The sequence below is a fragment of the Daphnia pulex genome, chromosome 11, assembly GCF_021134715.1.
Source record: "Daphnia pulex isolate KAP4 chromosome 11, ASM2113471v1".
NCBI lineage: Eukaryota > Metazoa > Arthropoda > Branchiopoda > Diplostraca > Daphniidae > Daphnia > Daphnia pulex.
The window spans coordinates 5129701-5149951 of NC_060027.1; the positions used below are offsets into that span (position 1 = coordinate 5129701).

General features: G+C 38.2%; 2 protein-coding genes and 1 long non-coding RNA gene across 6 annotated transcripts; 2 read left to right on the plus strand and 1 right to left on the minus strand.

Moving 5' to 3' along the window:
* Nucleotides 1-199: 199 nt before the first annotated feature.
* LOC124207524 lies at nucleotides 200-5153 on the minus strand. 2 transcript variants are annotated; one of them, XR_006880023.1, is made up of 6 exons: nucleotides 5063-5153; nucleotides 4877-5001; nucleotides 4142-4281; nucleotides 3618-4070; nucleotides 3403-3517; nucleotides 200-351 (listed from the first exon to the last, which is right to left on the minus strand). It is a non-coding gene; the product is annotated as an uncharacterized LOC124207524 (long non-coding RNA). The 2 variants fall into 2 exon arrangements; XR_006880022.1 differs by lacking the exon at nucleotides 200-351 and having other exon boundaries at nucleotides 3438-3517; nucleotides 3618-3771; nucleotides 3864-4070.
* On the plus strand, nucleotides 3067-3970 carry LOC124207523. 2 transcript variants are annotated; one of them, XM_046605034.1, is made up of 4 exons: nucleotides 3067-3188; nucleotides 3263-3325; nucleotides 3405-3523; nucleotides 3584-3970. In XM_046605034.1, exons 1-4 carry the CDS (start codon nucleotides 3182-3184, stop codon nucleotides 3773-3775), a joined length of 381 nt encoding a protein of 126 aa, XP_046460990.1. In that variant the 5' UTR covers nucleotides 3067-3181; the 3' UTR covers nucleotides 3776-3970. The 2 variants fall into 2 exon arrangements, with proteins under 2 accessions (XP_046460990.1, XP_046460991.1); XM_046605035.1 differs by having other exon boundaries at nucleotides 3587-3970.
* On the plus strand, nucleotides 4417-5399 carry LOC124207522. 2 transcript variants are annotated; one of them, XR_006880021.1, is made up of 4 exons: nucleotides 4417-4676; nucleotides 4752-4813; nucleotides 4879-5007; nucleotides 5067-5399. XR_006880021.1 is itself a non-coding variant. In XM_046605033.1 (3 exons), exons 1-3 carry the CDS (start codon nucleotides 4787-4789, stop codon nucleotides 5304-5306), a joined length of 396 nt encoding a protein of 131 aa, XP_046460989.1. In that variant the 5' UTR covers nucleotides 4701-4786; the 3' UTR covers nucleotides 5307-5399. The 2 variants fall into 2 exon arrangements, 1 of the variants encoding a protein (XP_046460989.1); XM_046605033.1 differs by lacking the exon at nucleotides 4417-4676 and having other exon boundaries at nucleotides 4701-4813.
* The last annotated feature ends 14852 nt before the right edge of the window (nucleotides 5400-20251 follow it).

Genomic DNA, 20251 nt, shown 5'->3' on the forward strand with positions numbered 1-20251 from the left:
GATGGGGCAGAGGAGTTATCCCATAGAAGTAATGATTGGAAATTAAAAAAAAAAATTTGAGCATATGCATCACACACTTATTAATACGGGGCTAAAAGAAATTTTTCCTGCCATTAGAGGGACTTACATAAGACCCCACTTTCCCATCCAACCCCTGTCCCATCCAACCCCGCTCTCCCCTACATTTTTCGTACACAAACAAAGCTGAATCAACGTTTTGAAGAAAGGGCTCAGCTAAGCCCATCAGCAATGGACAAATCTGGTCAGTGTTCACCAGATCTCTTCACCAGCGGAACCCCCAACCATGCGAAAAATTTAAAAAGATGGGGAGGGCACATCAGAGGATAAAATCTAAAAAAAAATCACAGAAGACGAAGTCAATTCAAATAGCAGTAAAAATGATGATGAGGAGAATACCCTCTGCCAGAGGGTATCCTCATTAAGAAAGAACTTGGGAAGCTTTTTGTTAGACCAAATGACACTTGATGGAATTCTTATTACCGTGCAATCAAAAGAGAGAAGAACTTTCTTTTAAAAAAACACCAGAAACTAACAGACATCTTCAAGCACTTCAATGTTACACCTTTAAGACCTGTGGAAGAAGCATTTTTTTTAGAATATGTCAAAATTATGACACCTATGGCCAACGCTCTCGACATTCTGCAAGGAGATAACAATATTTCCATTGGATATCTCCTCCCTTCTCTAACTGCATTACAGAATCAGTTAGAGAAGTTAAAAAAAAAGCGGAATAAAGCACTCGAAAGCATTAATAAATGCCCTTTGCAATGGACTTACTAAACGGTTCAGCCATATATGTTCCTGGATCGAGAACTGCGTTTAGCAAGTATGTTGCATACCCGTTTTAAACTCTCTTGGATTAAGGGTGAAGATCAAGAAGAAGCCATCATGCTATTAAAAGATGATTTTCAAGATGAGTGCGACCGGGTTGGAACTGACAGGCCTTCATCTATTTTTAAGTAATTATATTTTTATGAAATTAAAATAATATTGGATTTTATTTGAATTTTTTGATCGTAGCTCAAAAGCAATAACACCGGAAAGCAATAGTGATGACAGCGATGATGAGAACCCACCCAAAAAGAAGCCAAAGAAGGATTTCTTTAAATCTTTATGACCAAAAACGGCCGTAGAAACTGAGGAACTTGACAGATTTTCAAACGAAGGAATTGCATCTACTGAATCAATTTTAAATTTTCCAATTTTAAGCCACTTGTTCTTGCGTTACAACACTGCTCTCCCTTCATCCGCATCAGTCGAAAGGCTTTTTAGTGTAGCTGGAAGCATTTTTAAGCCAACGAGATCAAGGTGAAGGACAGGAATTTTGAAATGCTTCTTTTCCTCAAAGTCAAGGGGTACTAAAAATATAATGCCTTGTAAATTCTAGCTTAAAAAAAAAATGTATTTTGCGTAAGTGGTTTTGTGTTGAAAACGTATGTTCTTTCCCCCTTTGCCATCTAGCGGCGATCGCAAAAGAGATCGCGACCGCGATCGCGATCGTTAGGTGAAATCACGATCGCGATCGCGACCTCGATTGTTTTTTTTTCTGTTGATCGGGACCGGGATCGCGATCCAAAAAAAAGATCGGTCACAACACTGCCCTCTGCAAACTCACGTGCGACTCTCACACAAGAGTCGGAACACGAACATAAAAATGTGATTTATAAAGCTATCAACGGAATAGATGCAATAATTATTTTTTAAAGATGAATTGCATTAACATTTTTGCCCTATCGACCCTATCGATGAATATGATTCGATAGAATCTTTGCAAGAGAATAGAAAACTTATTTTTGGGCTTATAACCTCCAGAAAGTATAGCCAATACCCAGGCTTAACACCAAAGCCTTCTACAGAGCTCCCAGAGAAAATTTAAGTTTATTTTTCATTTTTTTTAAATATTACATTGTTATAATTGAATATTACACCATTCAATCATTACCTTTTCTTACAACTCTAAGCAGGGAATTTTGGTTAACATAAGTCATGATACTGAATTGGAGTAGCGACCATTTCCCCTTTGACAAATTACTACCTCCCTCCTAATATTTTCTTCAGTAGCCTGATTAATAAATTAGTAATAACAGAATTTGTCAATTTATTATAAATTTATTGTCAATCCTATATAATTATAATTGTGGGAGCTTATTTAGCCATAAAAAATTACAGGAGAGACCATCCATAAATGACGTAACCCAAATTTTTTTACCCCCCCACCCTCCTGTAACCCCTTTTCACAAAAGACAAACCCCTTACATTCCATAGCATTTGTAGACCCTGAAACAAATTTGGGTTAGCTGTTTGTTGATTCATTAATCAAAATAAAAACTAATTAGAGTTAATGGCCATTAAATCTCAAATCAAATTCCTCCTGCCATATATCAGAAAAAATGATCGTCTACGGGAATTAACGGGTTTGTTTCATACTTTCCATCGTATCGCGACCAGATAAAATTTTCTTTATCCATTCATTTTTCATCTTTTGTCCGGTTCAAGCCAACATCATCCATTGACGAATTTCTGCGATTCTGACTGGTCTGACTCGAGGGAGAATTTCGAAAAAGTAATCACAATTATTTAGAACCATCATTTTTTAACAGAATTTTAAGAAATAAATAAATTGAACGAGACATTTGTTCACTACTTGGCAGAAGGAAGCTATTGCCACTACTAAAAATAAAACAATAAAATTATTCAATTAAAACAATGTAGTACCTTTACAGAGTTTGTACAGAGTGTATGATGTGATACGTGACCAGTTGTTATTGCCTCTACCATGAAACCCACCTCTTTCTTTACCTCTAGAATTATTTCCTCAATCTGCCATAGCTGAACAATTTAACTTTTTCAGGTGGACATGGAACTAACTAGAACCTAAGTCTGTGCTAGAACACAAACAATGTATGACGTTCAGATTTTTTTATTTTTCCAAGGATAAAAACCCGCCGCTAACATTGCAGACGACAGAGAGTGAAGCTCATTCGTACCCCAGAGCCATCTAGATTTACGGACTCCAACTTGACGTTGGGGGAGTCCGTCAAATAGACAAATCGGAAAAAGCCTTGATACTTCTTACTTCTCTCTTCAAACCAAATCATCAACTTCTCAACTTGCTTCCTGAATTTGCTTTCCTGACAAATGGATTACATAGGCTACAAATATGGAAAGTAAGTAAAAGACAATTTAAAGTTTGTCAGGTTGTAGGCCTACTTTAATTTGTCTTTTTTCTTCTTATTTCTAGATGTCAAAGCACACACTATACAGTTTTTCCTCATTTATGAAAAGAACTTAAAGTATCGAGAGGGTAAGTCATTCATTCTTTCATTTAGAACTATTAAGATTGATTGTGTAACTTACTGATTTGATTTTATTTGAACTTACAGCCTCAGATGATGAAGATTCTGACAAGGAAGATACCCCCGTTGTGGAATCCTGTATTCTTGTGGAGACCCTGATGTTGAGTCTGGAAACGACACCAGTGATGTTTCTGGAGAATCTGAAGGTAACATATCATAAATAATCACAAGTTAAAAAATTTAAATTATTTAAATTAAAAACCCAGAAGGAGAGCGCAAGAGAAAGAAGGCCCTACGTACCAAGGAAGCCAAAAAGGCCAAGTTGGCTTTGGAGGCAAACTTGGAGGCAAACTCGGACGAGGACAGCGACCTGTCGAGCGCTTTTTCGGATTGCAGCCTCGACGAGGATGACGACGAGTAAATGGCTATGGGAAAGAGAAAAGGAGGAGAAATTCTAGAAAAGAGAGTCGAAAAATTCAGATTACAGTGCCTATATATGTGTGTGTTTGTGTATGTGTTTAAAAAATGTCTGTGTCTTTCTGTTACCTTCTCTCTTTTTCCATGTATCGTACCTTGTCAGCTTTCTTTACTTTCAAATAAATCACTTGATCTCCACATGCTTTAATGGCAGCATCAAGTTTATCTACATTTAATGTTGAATCTTTGTCTTGTTTCTCCACTTGACTTGGGATTTCTAAACTTGCTTCCTGAATTTGCTTTCAATTGGATTGTTTGCAATTTCACAATGGATTACTACACATGTGGAAAGTAAGTAAAAGACAATTTAAAGTTTGTCAGGTAAATATTTCTCGGATTGTTGTTACATTGTTTCTCGGTTGTTGTTACATGTATGTGTCAATTCTCTAAGGTTGTTGATACCTTCAGATGGGAAGTAATGTTTCCACCCTTTATATGGACAAGATAGGAATGCTGATTTATGAGATTCCTCTGCCTTGATGTCTCGCTGTCAGAAGATTGAACATTTTAGTTTCTTTATTCTTTATCTCTAATATCTTATTTGTAAATTCTTTATCTCTAATATCTTATTTGTAAACATTTTAGAATAAATAAGAAACAAATTTAAGTTGCACATTATTATTGTTATCATTATTTCTTGTTGAACCTCTGCCTTCCGCCGCTAACATTGCAGACGACAGAGAGTGAAGCCCATTCGTACCCTAGAGCCATCTAGATTTACGGACTCCAACTTGACGTTGGGGGAGTCCGTCAAATAGAAAAAATCGAAAAGACCTTGAAATTGAAAACTTCTCTCAAAACATTTCTAAATTTGCTTCCTGCTGAATTTGCTTTCTGTTTACAATTATTACACAATGGATGTCTACTCTACTTTTGTACAAAGTAAGTAAAAGACAATTTTAAGTTTGTCAGGTTGTAGGTTGTACTTTAATTTGTCTTGTATCTTATTATTTCTAGGTGTCTGAGTTCACATTTCAGTTGGTGCAAGATCTATGAGAAACACCTCAAGTATCGAGAAAGTAAGTTTCACCTTTATGACTATTAAGATAAATGTATAACTTCCTGATTTGATTTGAACTTACAGCCTCTGATGATGAAAGTTCCGACAAGGAAGATGTTCCCCCTGATGTTGAATCCTCTCAGGGGGAATCGGATACTTCTGGAGACCTTAATTCTGGAAACAACACCCAAAATGATTCTGAAAGTTCTGAAGGTAAGACATCATAATCAATCACAAATTATAAAATAAAAATTTTTAAATTATGAACCTAGGAGAAGGAGAGCGTAAAAGGAAGAAGGCCGAACGTAAAAAGAAAGCCAAAAAGGCCAGGTTGGAAATTGAAGGAAACAGTACCTCGGACGAGGACAGCGATCTGTCGAGCGCCTTTTCCGACTGCAGCCTCGACGAGAATGACGAAGAGTAAATGGCTATGGGGAAGAGAAAAGGAGGAGAAATTCAAGAGTCGAAAAATTCAGATTAAAGTGCCTTCATATGTGTGTGTTTGTGTTTAAAAAATATCTGTGTCTTTCTGTTACCTTCTCTCTTTTTCCATGTATCGTACCTTGTCAGCTTTCTTTACTTTCAAATAAATCACTTCATCTCCACATGCTTTAATGGCAGCATCAAGTTTATCTACATTTAATGTTGAATCTTTGTCTTGTTTCTCCACTTGACTTGGGATTTCTAAACTTGCTTCCTGAATTTGCTTTCAATTTGATTGTTTGCAATTACACAATGGATTACTACACATGTGGAACTAGTAGTTTGTCCAGTAAGTGTTATCTTAAACTGGGTCGAAGAGTTGAAACTAAGGCTCCCGACACGTATTAAAGTGTTCGACATGTTAAGCACCACGGCTAAAACCCGCCAGCACAGTCTACAGAAATGGCTGAATGAGGAAGGGGTCATGGTAATTGGCTCCGACATGTTAAAGAACCTTATCAATGACGATATCAAGCCTAACCTGCTGGAACCAAAACTGAACAAACCCCTCCATCCGAGTCAGAGCCAGAGCTCATACTCACGGCGGAAGAGGAAGAAGAGAACCTGAAAAATCTGGCCATGAGTTCGATTTAGCAAGACAAGGCGGTCGAAACGCTCGAAGAGGCGGCTAAGAAACTCGATCTGGTTTCGGAGCCGATGACTCATTGAGTCTTAAAAATTGTATCAATTCCTGTGTTTTGTCGATAATAAAAACACTTGTAAAAAATTAAAATGTGTCTGTCTTTCATTGTACGGTTAACAAATTAAAATTTGTACAAAAAAAAAACACAGTTGAACGGGAACACAAACGAAGGAAGAGTCTTCGAAAGAAGAAAGCCAAAAAGGCCAAGTTGGCATTGGAGGCGAAGAACAACAACACCTCGGACGAAGATCTTTCGAACGCTTTCTCCGATTGTAGCATCAGCGAGGATGAGGATTATAATGGCAATGGAGCAAAATTTGAATGCCGAAAGAAAAGGAGAAAAGTCGAAAAAAAGTTAAAAGTCGAAGAAATGTCAAAAATTGCTGTGTCTCTTTCTGTTTGTCAAAAACTGCTGTGTCTCTTTCTGTTTCCTTCTCTCTTTTTCTATTGATCTGTAAATCAAAAATAAATGTAATTTAACCACGACCTCGACCACGACCTTCTCAGATATCCTCTCAGCTGGGCATATTGGAAAGAAATGGACTCTGCTTTACTTGGCGAGTTTCCCTGCCTCAACCTCAACCCTCTATCGGCTGGTATAAAAATTAAAAAAACAAAACATATCGTGGCATCTAGTGGTCGTGATTGAATATAGGTTAAGGGAATCCAAGTCTTCGCGAACAAACGCAGTTTTCTTTCAAATTTTGAAAGAATGAAAATGAAAATTAAAAAAAAAAATGAATGGAGGATTCAGCTAGAAATCTCGAGGGGGGCCTTGTCAGCAGGGGCACCACTTTTATTATAATTTTTTGTTCGCTATTGAGGGATTTAGCAATTTTATTTGATTCCTTGTCAGTAAAATAACATTTAATTTTTAAACGTTTAAGAATTATGTTTAAAACCTTGTTTAATTCTTATTATTTTAGCCATTCTAACAAAAAATTTACACTAAAAAAATTTGAGTTCTGCTTAGTAGGACCATGGACTACTTAAGCTAGAGGACGGGACACTTCGTCAATTCCTATGTCGGCTACCATTTTTTTTTGTTACAGTAATCAATAGAGCTTTAGAAATGAGCTATAGTTTATTAAATTATCCTTATGCGGCAAATATTTAATTTCGATGATATTCTAATTAGAAATTGACGGAGGTGCTCGTTAGTTGTCGCCGCCTAGCGGTGATTGTTGGTTTACCACTCTATGATTCTCTGGTTTTGTTTTGTTTTGGTTTGATTAGGTGCGTCTGCTATCTGTGATTCTCTGGTGATTCTCTGAATTCTGTATGTTTCTAAAAACCATAGTTTAGAATTCTTAGCGCTAGGTGGAGACAACCAACGAGCACCTCTCCCGTTCCCCTCAAAATTTAAGCGCAAATATCTTTTTTTTTAATATCTTCACAAGAAAGGAGCTTTGGAGACTTAGAATAGCTTTTTAAATCTCTATCGATTGACCCTTCTTAAAAATATATGATTAAAAATCCACCCGACAAGCTATAACACGGCGGGATAGGACGAGAGTCCCGTCCTCTAGCTTAAGTAGTCCATGGTAGGACTTGCTAAAATTTTGATCACCTCATCTGTACTTGGTGATTGGTAATTCTCTTGGTGATTCTATACCACTCCAGGCCACCACTTGTTCTTTTAATAATTCTTAAGTGATAAGGTATGCATAAAAATATAATAATTAATGTTAGTTAAGACTAGTCTTGTGATTAGAGCGGAAGATTATGATGCGGAATATGGATATGATATGGATTATGATATGGATTATGATATGGATCCTGACAAAGTCAAGTCTGTTCCATCGTAGAAAAACTTTCGTGTAATTTACGTTAGTTTTGAAGTCCAATTTCTTCCGGTCCTATTTCCGGTCCTATTTCGTCGGGGCCTTTTTGATCGTCTCCACCAATCAGAACAGTTGGTCGAGTGGTGATCAGAGAAGTTAACTAGAGGTCAGTATTTCGGTCCTGGGGGAAACCGAACTTGGATTTTGAATGGATTTTGACACCCCCCTTTCGTGCCCCGTCTTTTCATGGACTGGAAGCTTTCGCACTGTGAGATCGGCTGCTGCAGAACAACCTGTTGACTTTAGATAAGCAATATCCGACAGTATAATTACCAGGATATAATAGATATGTAAGAGAAAGACAATCACAGTAGTGTATCGTACCGTCAGTGGAAAAAGACTAAGCAAGCATAAATCATCCATAAATAGGATGAATTTTTGAACATCAATCGTCGGTTTAAGACATAGAATACTGAGAAAACAAAAGGGTGGGAAAAATTAGGTTTTACTATGAAAGCAACACCTCCGCTAAACCAATGATCTTATCAAATTGAATCTTTTTTTATTCTTCTTTGACTTGAGTTGGGAAATAGCAGCTAGTCAAACGATACTGAAAATTCTTCGCGATTTCCATCCGACTTTTCCTGCTCAGCTCTAAGTATTTTAAAACAGTCCTTAGACTCATGATAATAAAAACTAGGGCTTAACGCCTTTTAAAGGTCGACGGAGATAGGACCCAGCGTTGTCCACCTTTGTTTTTGAGCAATCAGTGGTATTATGATTGGATAAACTGTAGATATCACATGATGTATTATTTAAGGTTTTCTCTGTTTGCTGTCGACAATCATCGATCTTGTGGTTAAATTGACTGCTGGCCTGACAGTAAACATAATTGCTTAGTAGAGCAGATTCATTCAAGTTTCGTTTCTTCTGTTTTTCAGTTTGGGCAGCAAGCATGGATTCGTGAAGTAGCACCTTATTCGTTATTAGAATAACAATTTTTATCGATTTCAGGTAGAGCGTTCCATGTCAGTAGAAAATCATCAAATTGCTCAGAAAGAGTCACTTAGATCTTGTCCACCAAATTGTGCCGGTTGAGGTAGTTAGTAAAGTGCCTGTAGCATGCAAAAAAATACCTTCTAGTGCAATTTCATGTACTGCATTAAGGTGTGGCCGACGAGGAACAAGTAATGGCCAAATTTGTTAAAGAGAATGCTTTTGATTCAAGAGCGCAGTCTGCTGCTCATAAAAGATAACAAATTTTGTCCACATTTTGGCTCCTGTTTTGCATTGCTGCAAATTCATGGCAATTTAGAATTTAAGAGTGCTAAGCAGAGTGATTTTGAAAATAGAATCCCTGTCACTCCAACTCCTGATGGCTCCGGTATTGTTGTTTTCAATGTCGACCAAAGGGTGTGCAATTTTCAATTTTTTCATTAGTAATGCCAACAACCGGTGTTTTTGAAACACGGTTCAAATATTAAGCTTCCAAAATAAAAAATCATAGCCATTGAATTTGCTTATGTGGCTTTCGTCTTTCGCGCTGAGCAAAGGCATCTTGTATTTATCTGATTGGGGTTGGGAAGAATTAGTATTGTGGGCCCATAACCTGTTTACTTTATTATTATTATTATTATTACATTTGTAGAGCACCTATTACAAAATATGACACGAAGTACATACATCATGATCAAAGGTGCTGGACTTGGGTCCGGGTACAAATTCGGGATATTCAAGTCTGAAGAAGTGGGATTTTAATCTGGATCTGAAAGAAAGGACGGAATCAGATGTCTGAATCACTGGGGGGAGTTCATTCCATAGAAGGGGGGCAATCCTACTGAAGGTGAGGTTTCCACAGCCTTTCTTCTTGGTGACAGGAACATGAGAAAGCAAGACAGACCGGCTGGATCTTAAGTTGACGGAGTGTCAACGAATGGTGATTAGTTCCTTCAGGTAGGTGGGGGCTAAACTATTGATGCATTTGTAGACCAAAAGGATCTAAAATTAATTCGGAGTCTGACAGGATGCCAGTGGAACTTAGCTAGGTGTGGTGTGATGTGGTCACACGCCTCTTCACTCTCTTGGGCATCCGCGTTGCCGCATTTTGCACTCTCTGAAGACGATTAATAAGTTCTTCAGGCAGGCCAGCAAACAGAGCATTGCAGTAATCGAATCTTGATAGTACAAAGGCATGCACACGTACTTTGGTCGCAGTGCGGTTGAGAAGCCGACGGATACGCCCGATAGATCTAAGATGAAAACTGGCCGTTTTTCAAACACCTCGCACATGCCTCTCCATCGTGAGCTGAAGGTCGAGGGTGACTCCAAGATTCCGTACCGAGTCAGATGGAGTAAGACAGCAGCTTTCATTGGGCAGCTTGAGGTCTAAGCTGGGCTTCCTCTTCGCTCTGGTGGAGTAAACAAGCAGCAAATCAGCCTTGTCATCGTTGAGTTTCAGCCGATTCCTAGTCATCCAGTCCCTTGTTTCATCCAAGCACCCACAGAGCCGGCAATACGCAGCCGATTGACCATCAGACGGGAATTCAACTGAGAATTGAGTGTCATCCACGTAGAAGTGAGAGCGTACACCATGGCGACATGCAATGTTGTTTACAGGAGCCGTGTATGATGTGAAAAGAAGAGGTCGAAGAACAGAACTCTGGGGCACACCGGTCTTGACAGACGCACTCATTGATGAAACACCATTGACGAAGACAGACTGGAATTGGTCAGAAAAATAATTCCAGTCCAGAGCCCCATCAATGACTCCAAACTGGTTGGAAAGCCAGCCAAGAAGTATTTGGTGATCAACGGTGTCGAAAGTAGCACTCAGATCCAACAAAACAAGAGCAGAACAGTTGTCACGATCGACAGACAGTAGAAGATCATTGAAGACCCGAACCAGTGCAGTCTCGGTCGAATGACCAGAGTGATACGCAGATTGGACGGGCATAAAGAGATAATTGTCAGTGAAATGGGTTACAGTCTGCGTGGCAACAGTGCGCTCGATGAGCTTGGAAATAAGAGGAGGAAGATTGGAAATTGGACAGTAATTCGAGATACAGTCCGGATCAAGGCCAGTTTTCTTCAGTAAAGGGGTTATCTTAGCACTTTTAAGGACAGTAGGCATATGACTAGAAGACAGTGACAAGTTAAAAATGTGACTAATTGGAGAGGCAAGAACAGGGATTACTTGCTTGAGTAGAAAAGTCAGAATTGGATCCAAGCAACAAGGTTTAGAGGGGAAGTTATTTATCATTGATGGCAGTAAAAGAAACAGGGCGAAAGGAACAGAACTTTTCACCAACAAAAGAAAGCGGGATGTCCTCGGAGTCACCAACAGGGATAGAATCCAGTCCACTCCAAATATCCAGAATCTTTGCCTGGAAGTAGGAGCCCAGGATATTCAAAATCTTTTCAAGCGATTTGTGCTGAGGCAGCGTGATACGTCCTGCTTCCGCGAAAGGAACTGGTTGAGGAGAAACAACAACGCCCTTCGATCATTTCAAGATTCTGAGATCTTGGTACGAAGATATGAATTCTTTGCCATTCGGATCATTGTTGAGAGGGTATCCCGAACCTCCAGCAGTATTTCCTTGTAGAAAGTCAGCTTACGCAGTCTCTATCTTCTTTCTGCTCGTCGGCAAACGTTTCTCGCCTCTCGCCAGCGATCTCATAATTGAACCAGCAGACACAGGCGAAGAACCACTGACTGTGAAGCAGAGCCTCACATGTCGAAGCTGGTTCGGTTTTACAGTGAGAAAACACCATAGCTGTGGCTGATCTTCAGGAAGACATTGATTTACTAAAAGGATTTGTCTGTGATCGGTAGTTTTTTAACGTTAATTAAGTTAAAATCGTTTATAATAAAGTTTTTTTTACAGGAAATGAGAGACAACAGAGCAAACGTTAGTTTACTGGTCGGATAAGCGACTAATACGTCAATGAAAATTTTGCTAAAATTTTTATCTACCACCGATACCGGTTAATAAGAGTTGTTTACCATCACGTCATGTACATGAATTCTAAACTTGATTTGTGTTATTTCAGCTATTATCGATTTCTGGAGTTGGGCGTTTCTTCGATCAATACCTTTAACTTCCATCATAACGCCTATTGATTCGCCAACAAACAATTTTACATTTGTCAATGTAGGATCGGTACTGGCAGCCGAATCATCCAATGAAAAGAGTAACAGACAAACACTCATACAATCCTTGACGAATCTAGTTTGTAGAGGTAAGACGGCCCAAGTGCTATGCACTTTCAGCAAGAAGTAGTGCTCTTCCGCTGGAAAATTTTCCTGCGTGTAGTTTGCAGAGGTCAGATGGCCCACAATTTTTAAACGATTATAGTCTTCCTTCACCTCCTCCGCCAAAAAAATTTGATCATTACCCAGACTGGGATTTGCCACTGCAGCCTCTGCCGAAACGAAATTAGCTGCTGAAAAGTTAAGGCTAGTTCTTAAGGGCCTGCTGCTGTGTTATGGTGTTTGTTTATTTGGCGAAAGACTATGCGTCGAATTCTTCACAATCCGGCGTTAACGTTGATCGAAAAAGCCCAGAAAAAATTGTGGGCTGCGGTTGCCCATTAGGGAACTTCTTATACAACTCGTTTCGTTTGACCTTCTCTGCCTCGTCGACCAGTGCGGCTCACGCCATTCCTAACTGCGTCTCGTGCACCGTCTCACGGGGAGTAGGGTGACAAAGACTTTCTCGACATACCAACGGAGACTCCAGACACTTTCGGTGTTTGGGGCCTGACCTTCAAGGACTCTAAATTTCGAACTTCTCTTATCCTACAATTGCGCTTTGTCATTGCTTATACGATCTTTCCATGTATCTGGAAATCGTGTGACCAATCCAGATGTTAAATGGTGGAACCAGAACAATTCAAAATCTTTGAACAAGTACTTCTTTTCAATTTTATTGTTTTCATTTTCAACATTGGCGACGACGAACAGCCCTTTTTAAAATGAGGTGTGTATTCGCCGAAGGCGAATGTTACCAATACCGTTTAGTAATTAAAAAAAAAACATTTGCAAAAAATGTATTACATTGGGCAGAAGAAAAGTTGTTTACAATAGCGTTGACACCTTCTTCCGGGGCTCAACAACTCAAATGAAACGAGTTTACGAAAACCCGTGCAGTTGTGGAGCGACGAAAAGAAAATTGATATAGGGTGCACTGTTTCAATGAGGTCAATTACAAATGGGCTTTTGAAACCTCCGTCTTCTCTGGTTGATGACGAAAACTCTCAGTGAACTCCATACAATCCGAACGACAGCTCGGTTACAACGACCACGTATACAACTGGGAAGGAACCGAAGTCACGAGTTGGAAGCCATGTCGACGTTTTAATCATGGGGATGGGAGAAAACCCTTTGGTAACTAGAGTTTGGATGTACAGAAAGCGAGGAAACTGCAATCTGCCTAACAAAATAAACTTCTTATCGTCGTCTTTCATACCGTCATTTAAAACTGATCGACCCCAAGGTATCGTCTGGTACATTTCTTATAAATGTAGCTCGGTATTAATTTCATTTAAATTGCTATTCTTATTGCAGTTTTCACCATCGCCATCGCTTCAACATCAGTAGCCGCGGGTTTTTCTTGAACTGCTGTTAGCGTAGTCGCTTCAGCATCGGTTGCCGCGGACCTGGCTACAACTGCTGTCAGTGCCGTCGCCTCAACACACAGTGGGAAATCCGAGCACTTTTGTGTCAAGAAGGGTTGTCATACCTGAAGAAATTAGGTCTTATCAAAAAGTTAGTCAGGAAAGAGTGCCAACAGCACCTAGAAGAAACACTGGTAGAACGTGCATCCTCACTAGCACACCATAGAACAATTCTTTAGAGCAGGATTGTCCCAGAAGTAACGCTAAGGATTCTGCTTCTCGTTGCAAATAACTAGAAGAACGCTAAGTACAAAGAGAATATTGGATCTGTGACTGGGTCCGCCGACAACTTTGACTTAGATATCAACCTATTCTATCGGATAGCAGCAATTCCGTCACCAAAGAGGACTCGCACAAGAAGAGTTGTAAAAGGAGTCAATACGACCGATCTTTAATTGTTCTTTATTTTTTTATACTATTAAGTTTCCTAGTTTCTTAAATTTGGTCTGTCTAGTTTTTTTATCCTATTTCAGCGTAGATTTTGCATGAAGAATAAAACTTTTTGTCTAAACATACTTAAACTATACTTTTTCTTAAAGATCACATAAAATGAACAAACTAACAATTTAAAAAATTTAAACTGGTTATTCATAGCATTTATAGGGTTACACCGTGTAACACGCACACTGTCTGGTCTTAAATCACGTTTTTTGTCCAGTCAAAAATTTACGAAATTTCAAATTCATATTACTCATCTTTCTTGTCAGATATACCAGTTACAGCGCACATTACGATAATTCTGCTCTTGAAAAAAATCTAAAAAATTCGTAACCGTTAAAAAGTTATGGCCTAACAGCGAATTTCGTCCGAACTATCAACAGTCTCCCCTTTACGATTTCTTATATTACAATATGATTTCTTATTCTCAGGATTATTTTTTTTAAGATTCACTCAGCTCGTCATTGGATACATTATAACATTCCATGTGTAACCCCGTTGGGAATCGATTAAGTTCCAGTAAATGAGGCTACAATTTACTGTATTTTAAAAGTCATCCATTAATAATTAACTTGCTTTATATCAATAGTTTTTACGTGACCGTTCAATTAACAGCCCACCTGTCATCTCATCTAACAGTTAACGGGAACAGCTAAGTGCTTTTAACCACAGAAATCTCAATAATTGTGAGTTTGAATTTCACTCGCTTGAATCATACACTTGCTTATGGTATATTTTATTCCTGGAATGTAGATCATGTCTTACCAAACAGCTCACATAAGAGTTTACGTCAGCATTCTCAACAGCAAACTAGTTTTAACAATAGAGACATCAACAATTGTGATTTTAAATTTTATAATTGCTCGAATCATGCACTTTCTAACTGTTTATTTTCTTTAATATAGATCATGTCTCACTAGGGAGATCACCAATCAGTTCAAATCAGCATTCTCAACAGCAAACTAGTTTGGCACCCATTTCGAGCACATCGATCCATAAACGAAATTTAATTGAGGAGACAAGATCGGATAATAATTCCTTGTGTGTTTCTACCATCATAAAGCACCCGGTAATTATTTTAAGATGTAATTATAAAATGTATCCAGAAAATGATTATTTTTTATAATATGCTGAACCATCCGCTTCGAATATTCAACTACCGAATGAGATTTTGGACTACCTAAAAGTCCATGATCCGAAAGGACGAGTTTTTTCGAGAAGTTCAGTCACCGGTTACTAGTAGACCATCACGTCTGAGAAAGAAAACGGGGATTTTGTAGAATAACTTCCAGATTTACCTATTTCTTCTATGGAAGACTCTATGGAAGACTTTCTTTCATTGGAAAGGAAGCTGCTTCAAAAAAATTTCAAGATATTTGTTGTAAGATTATTTCCATTTTCAGATTATTTCACAGTGTTCTGTTTTTGTGTTAAAATAACTAAATGTTAAAATAGAAGAATAACCCACGCCTTAGTCTTTTGTGTAATAATTAAGGATTTAAATAACATAAAAAATTTAATACAGAAATTGGTAGGATAAGGCCATGAGCTCCCTATCGACGCGATTTCGGTCGAGATATTGGGCCCAATCAGATCGGTACGCCAAACTGAGCTCCAGCCGATATCGGTTTAGGTCGGCACGGTATATCGACTAGGTACCAATGCCAACATAGTCCGATATCGGACCGACAACATATGTTACTTGGGTAAAGATGTCACCAATGATGAAACACGAGAGATTGATAGGTGTTCCCAACTATACCGAGGGCATGACGTTTTAAGCGATAACTGTAATATATAGTGGTATCCTCACATTATCAAACACAAATTAGAATAATTCTAACATGAAGTTCTTGTGCATTTTGAACTTCAAGCCTGGTATGTATAAAGATGTCATATATAGTGTAAGTAACTGTGGGTGCACACAATTTTCAAAAAGATTCTTTTTGAATTTGTTTCATTTTGAAAATTCAAGAATTCTAGAGTTATGAAATCGAAAAAGAGAATATTAAGCATTGTGAACTAACTTGTTGATTAAACTTAATAAACTTGATTATTCTTTTATAGAAGGCCTCCATAGAACTCCTTAGATTCTAAAATTTTAATCAGTTGCACCTAATCTCATGGAGAAATAACAAAGAATTTTACATTTAAATGGTGTATTTTGGTAATTATTGAATAAGGGTTTTTCTCGTAGCTTTTCTAGTTTTTTAGGAGGAGGCAATTTATCAGACACGTTGAAAAGGTAAACTGAGGAAATACAATAAACAGCTATAAAAAGCGATAGATGTTACGCTAATGTTCAGATGTGGAACTGTATCGCTCGGAAATTTACTTGTAGTTCATTATTTGTGCAACTGGTGTATTTATCGATTGCTATTATTCGTCGGCCATAAAATGAACCTTCCCAACTCTGTTGCAAGAGCCCCAAATTACTTCGTATATATGGCTTAGTCAGGGAGCATCAACTATGATAGGACTTCACAGCTGTTCTAATTATCGTACATCAACCGTCATAACAACCTACAAAATATGAGTGATGTTTGGGGGGGGGGTCTAGAGGCATTGGTGTTACTCCTTTTTCTTATCTTATTTCCCTTTGTGTATGTATTACCTGGTTGCCTGGTTTTATTTGAGAAAATAGCATATCATTCAATAGAAGAGACTTTTGTCCATATTTTGTTTTAAAAATATATTGCTTACAGCTTACAGGCAGCTGATCAATCAATATCATATCTGTGTACTGCTATCGCTTGTTTAGGAAAATGCCAGCTATAGATGCGAAATAGTGATAAAAGGGTGTTATTGTTGTAAAGCGTATGTCAGCAACCCCAACCAGCAATCTTATTGGACCAAAGGTTGAAAACCTCGCGTAGTAATGTGAGAAAAAAATGTCATAATTATGAGTGAACCATTATTATGATTATGAGATTATGATGAATTATGAGCGCCATTTATATATTATGCAGATGCATGGCTATATAAACAAAGACAAAACTCAGTGAGGCTCATAAATCTACTGTAGTGTCAGTAACACTAAACTTTTCTAACATGAAAAGCACCTCTTTGGTAAATTTGAAATTGTTAATTTTGGCGTTGTCAACCTGTTTGATTGTTGGCATGCCTTTTGAAGAAGATAAACAAAGGGTAGTATTTTTCAAAAAATTACTAAAAGATTCCTTTTAGTGGTATTTATTTTTTGCTATTAGAATGACGTGTTGGCAACCGAAAGGCTTTTGGAGAATTTCCCTCAAAAGAATACGCCCGTTTTTCATCCAACCACTTCTACTCCCCAGCCTCGATTGGATGTGTTATTTTAATTAGAGAAGGCATGTTGAAATATATTTTTCTCGCAATATGTATATTCTGACAGACACTTTTAATACTGACTTTAATTTTATAAATATAAATTAATTAGAAACTGAAAGATCTGGTTATTGAATCTAAATTTAATAACATTAACAGTAGACCGGATCTGTCAACTATTAGACCTAAACTAGCCTTTGGAAATAACAGGCAGGGTTGATATCATCATATCATCAAATCATCAGTTTGAACTGAACTATCCATTAGCTTACGTCAACACTTTGGTGAGAAGGAGATGATATTGAAAAAACTCATACACCATGATGTCTAAATGTTGGTAAGACCAACCAACTCTACCAATCTCATCTTCTATACACTATTCTGCTATAATACCAGCCTCATCAATTATCCAGCTTTAAACTCAACTGTTTTTAAGAAGACCAGAACCAATGGAGTCTTATCCTGGACTGAATTTTCAAGTACATACTCTTCAAAATTTGAGAACCTGGTTCGCTGTGAATCTACAATGCTCATCATGACCTCTTGTTGGATGGAGTTCTTCAGAATTAAATTTTTGAATCAATGAGTCAAGCACAATCTAATAGAAGTCTTCCCAAGTTCTTGTTCTGGTGAATGGAACAAGATGCTGGCACTATCTTGCTTAATTTATATGAATGATAAAACCAAAGTAGAGGAAGTAATAACTAATAGCATATTCATATTCATGGAGGGGTTTGTCACCTGCCCAGCTTTAGCAAAGCCTCACAAGATGATCGAGAAGTTCCCAACTGTCATTAGGAGTCGATTGCAAGCATGGGGAATCAACAAACAACTTGAAGCAATGGCAAGAATTGTTGCACAAGGCGAATTCAATCTTCAAACAATGGATGGTTAGGTTGTTTTGCGAACTATCTTCAATCCTTACACTGGAGCCTTGCTGGACAATCCCTTCCAACTAACATCATTATTCTACTTAGGTTACCTCAAAAATAAGAATGAATCTCCTGAGAAAAATTGAACCACTGCCTTTATGAGAAGATACTTGGCAGGCAAGAAAAATGACCCTCACGAGATGAGTTTTTAGGATCAGGAGATCCTCATCCCTCTGATGTCCAAACTCATAAATTTTCTGTTTCTTGGATCAAGTACCTAGCAGATCACACAAAATCCTATCTTCAGCAAATCCACGGAGCCACATTCATGAAGCAGATAGAGAACACCATTCTCCATAAATTAGGTAGCTACACCTTGGAAGAATTGGGAACCCTAAAAGCCAGCAGCTGCTTCATCAAATAATGGTATAAATTTGAAGAAGGACGAAAGTATTCTCGATGAAAAGTGAATCAAGCAGTTAGAAAAGAGATAAAAGCCCAAAGAAATGTATTAGCTATCAGCCTGCTTAAGAGATCTCTCATTGAGGTAGAGCGACAAGGAGCAATGCACATTTGCATTTTCAAGAAACCGCAGCATGGTGGATTGAGGGAGATTTGTGTTCTTGGTATCCATGAGAGGGTGATTTAGCTGGTCATTGAGACCATACCCAAGTCCATCTGCAAAATGTTCCCCTTTGAGACCATGACAAACCCAGGCCATAAGCTATCAAAACATCATTTGCATGATGCTGAAGTCAAGTCAACTTTGGGCGACAATACAGAGACGATCACTGAAGCTGCAAATGTCAAGAAGTGGAATCAAGGACATTATATTACCAAATTTGCTCTTGTTCTTATGCTTTTCTGCCCGGAGTACATGCATCCAGTCATTCAGCGTGGGATATCAATGTTCCTCGAAAAGAGGATCATGATAGATCAGAATCTAATGGAGATTATCTCAAAGAACTTCGATCTTCTTACCAGTAGTGACTTCCTATCAAAACTACATAACAATAACTGGGGCCAGAAGAACTTTCGTGCTAGCTGGATGGGGCCACCAGGAACTCAATTCCTAACAGTCGAGACTGGAATGATGCAAGGAATCCTCCATTACACTTCTAGTCTATTCCATTGTCTGAAGATTTGATTCATGAAGGATTACATCACCAAGCAGATCAAGACAAACTCTAGAAGGACTGGAAATTCAGAAGAACCTATTGAAGATAGGAGAATTGTTATAACTCCTGATTTTTCATCTGATGATTCTTCATTTAAAATCAGCTTTGAATTCCTTAATTCTAGGGATGCAGTTCGTGCTAACATCACCCTACTCATTTGTCTCAAATTTGGGTGTTTGTTTGGAGAGATACTTGGCATTTATGACTCAGTAAAAACTAAAAGGATGTTTGCTATGGTTGGAGAATTTAACTCTGAATTCACTTTCCACAAGAATACCATCAGGCCTCTGTTAAGATGGATAACAGCATGCAACTTAATAAGTGAACAAGAATCTTTTGCCAGCTGGCAAGAAGAGATATCATCAAATCTGACCACTTTTCTCTCTGGAGGTGGTAGTTTCAGTCTAACGTGTATGTGTCAGATATCTTACATTATGCCTTGATGGGGCCATCTATCTCACTACTATTTGTGCAGCTGATGGATGAAGTCACGAATGTTCCTGACCCAGGAAATGGGTTTTTCTACATGGATCATCCTTTCTTTTCTGGCCTGCTGTGGATTTAAGTACAACTTATGGCTAGCAGTCAAAACCACTGGGTTAGAAGTTGGCTACAAGATGATGTTGAACAACTTTAGACAAGAAAAAGATCAAGAGGGTGGAGAGGAGAAAAAGAGATTTTTTACTCTGGAGACCACTAGTGGAGGTGCATTTGTTCACACCAGACTAATAAGAATGGGAGACCATGAGAAGCTCAAGGAACTAGTTAAAGAAATGGAGATCCCAGAAGATTGGATCCAGCTGATCGACAGGAATCCAGAACTCCTTTACAGGATGTCCAAGAACTCTGATGAAGTAATCTTAAAGTTCGCTAAGAAGGCCAACTCTCCATCAGGAGTCTCCTCATCTTTATCAGGGGGGTTCCTGTATTTCAAGAACCATTCAGCTGTTTATGTGGCTCATAAACACGTTATATCCGAATCATCACTTTGGCATCTTCGAGAAGGTCAAAATAAAACATCTCTACTCAATGCTGCTGTGAAAACAAGTAAGAATGCAATTGAAAATGAGGCAAGAC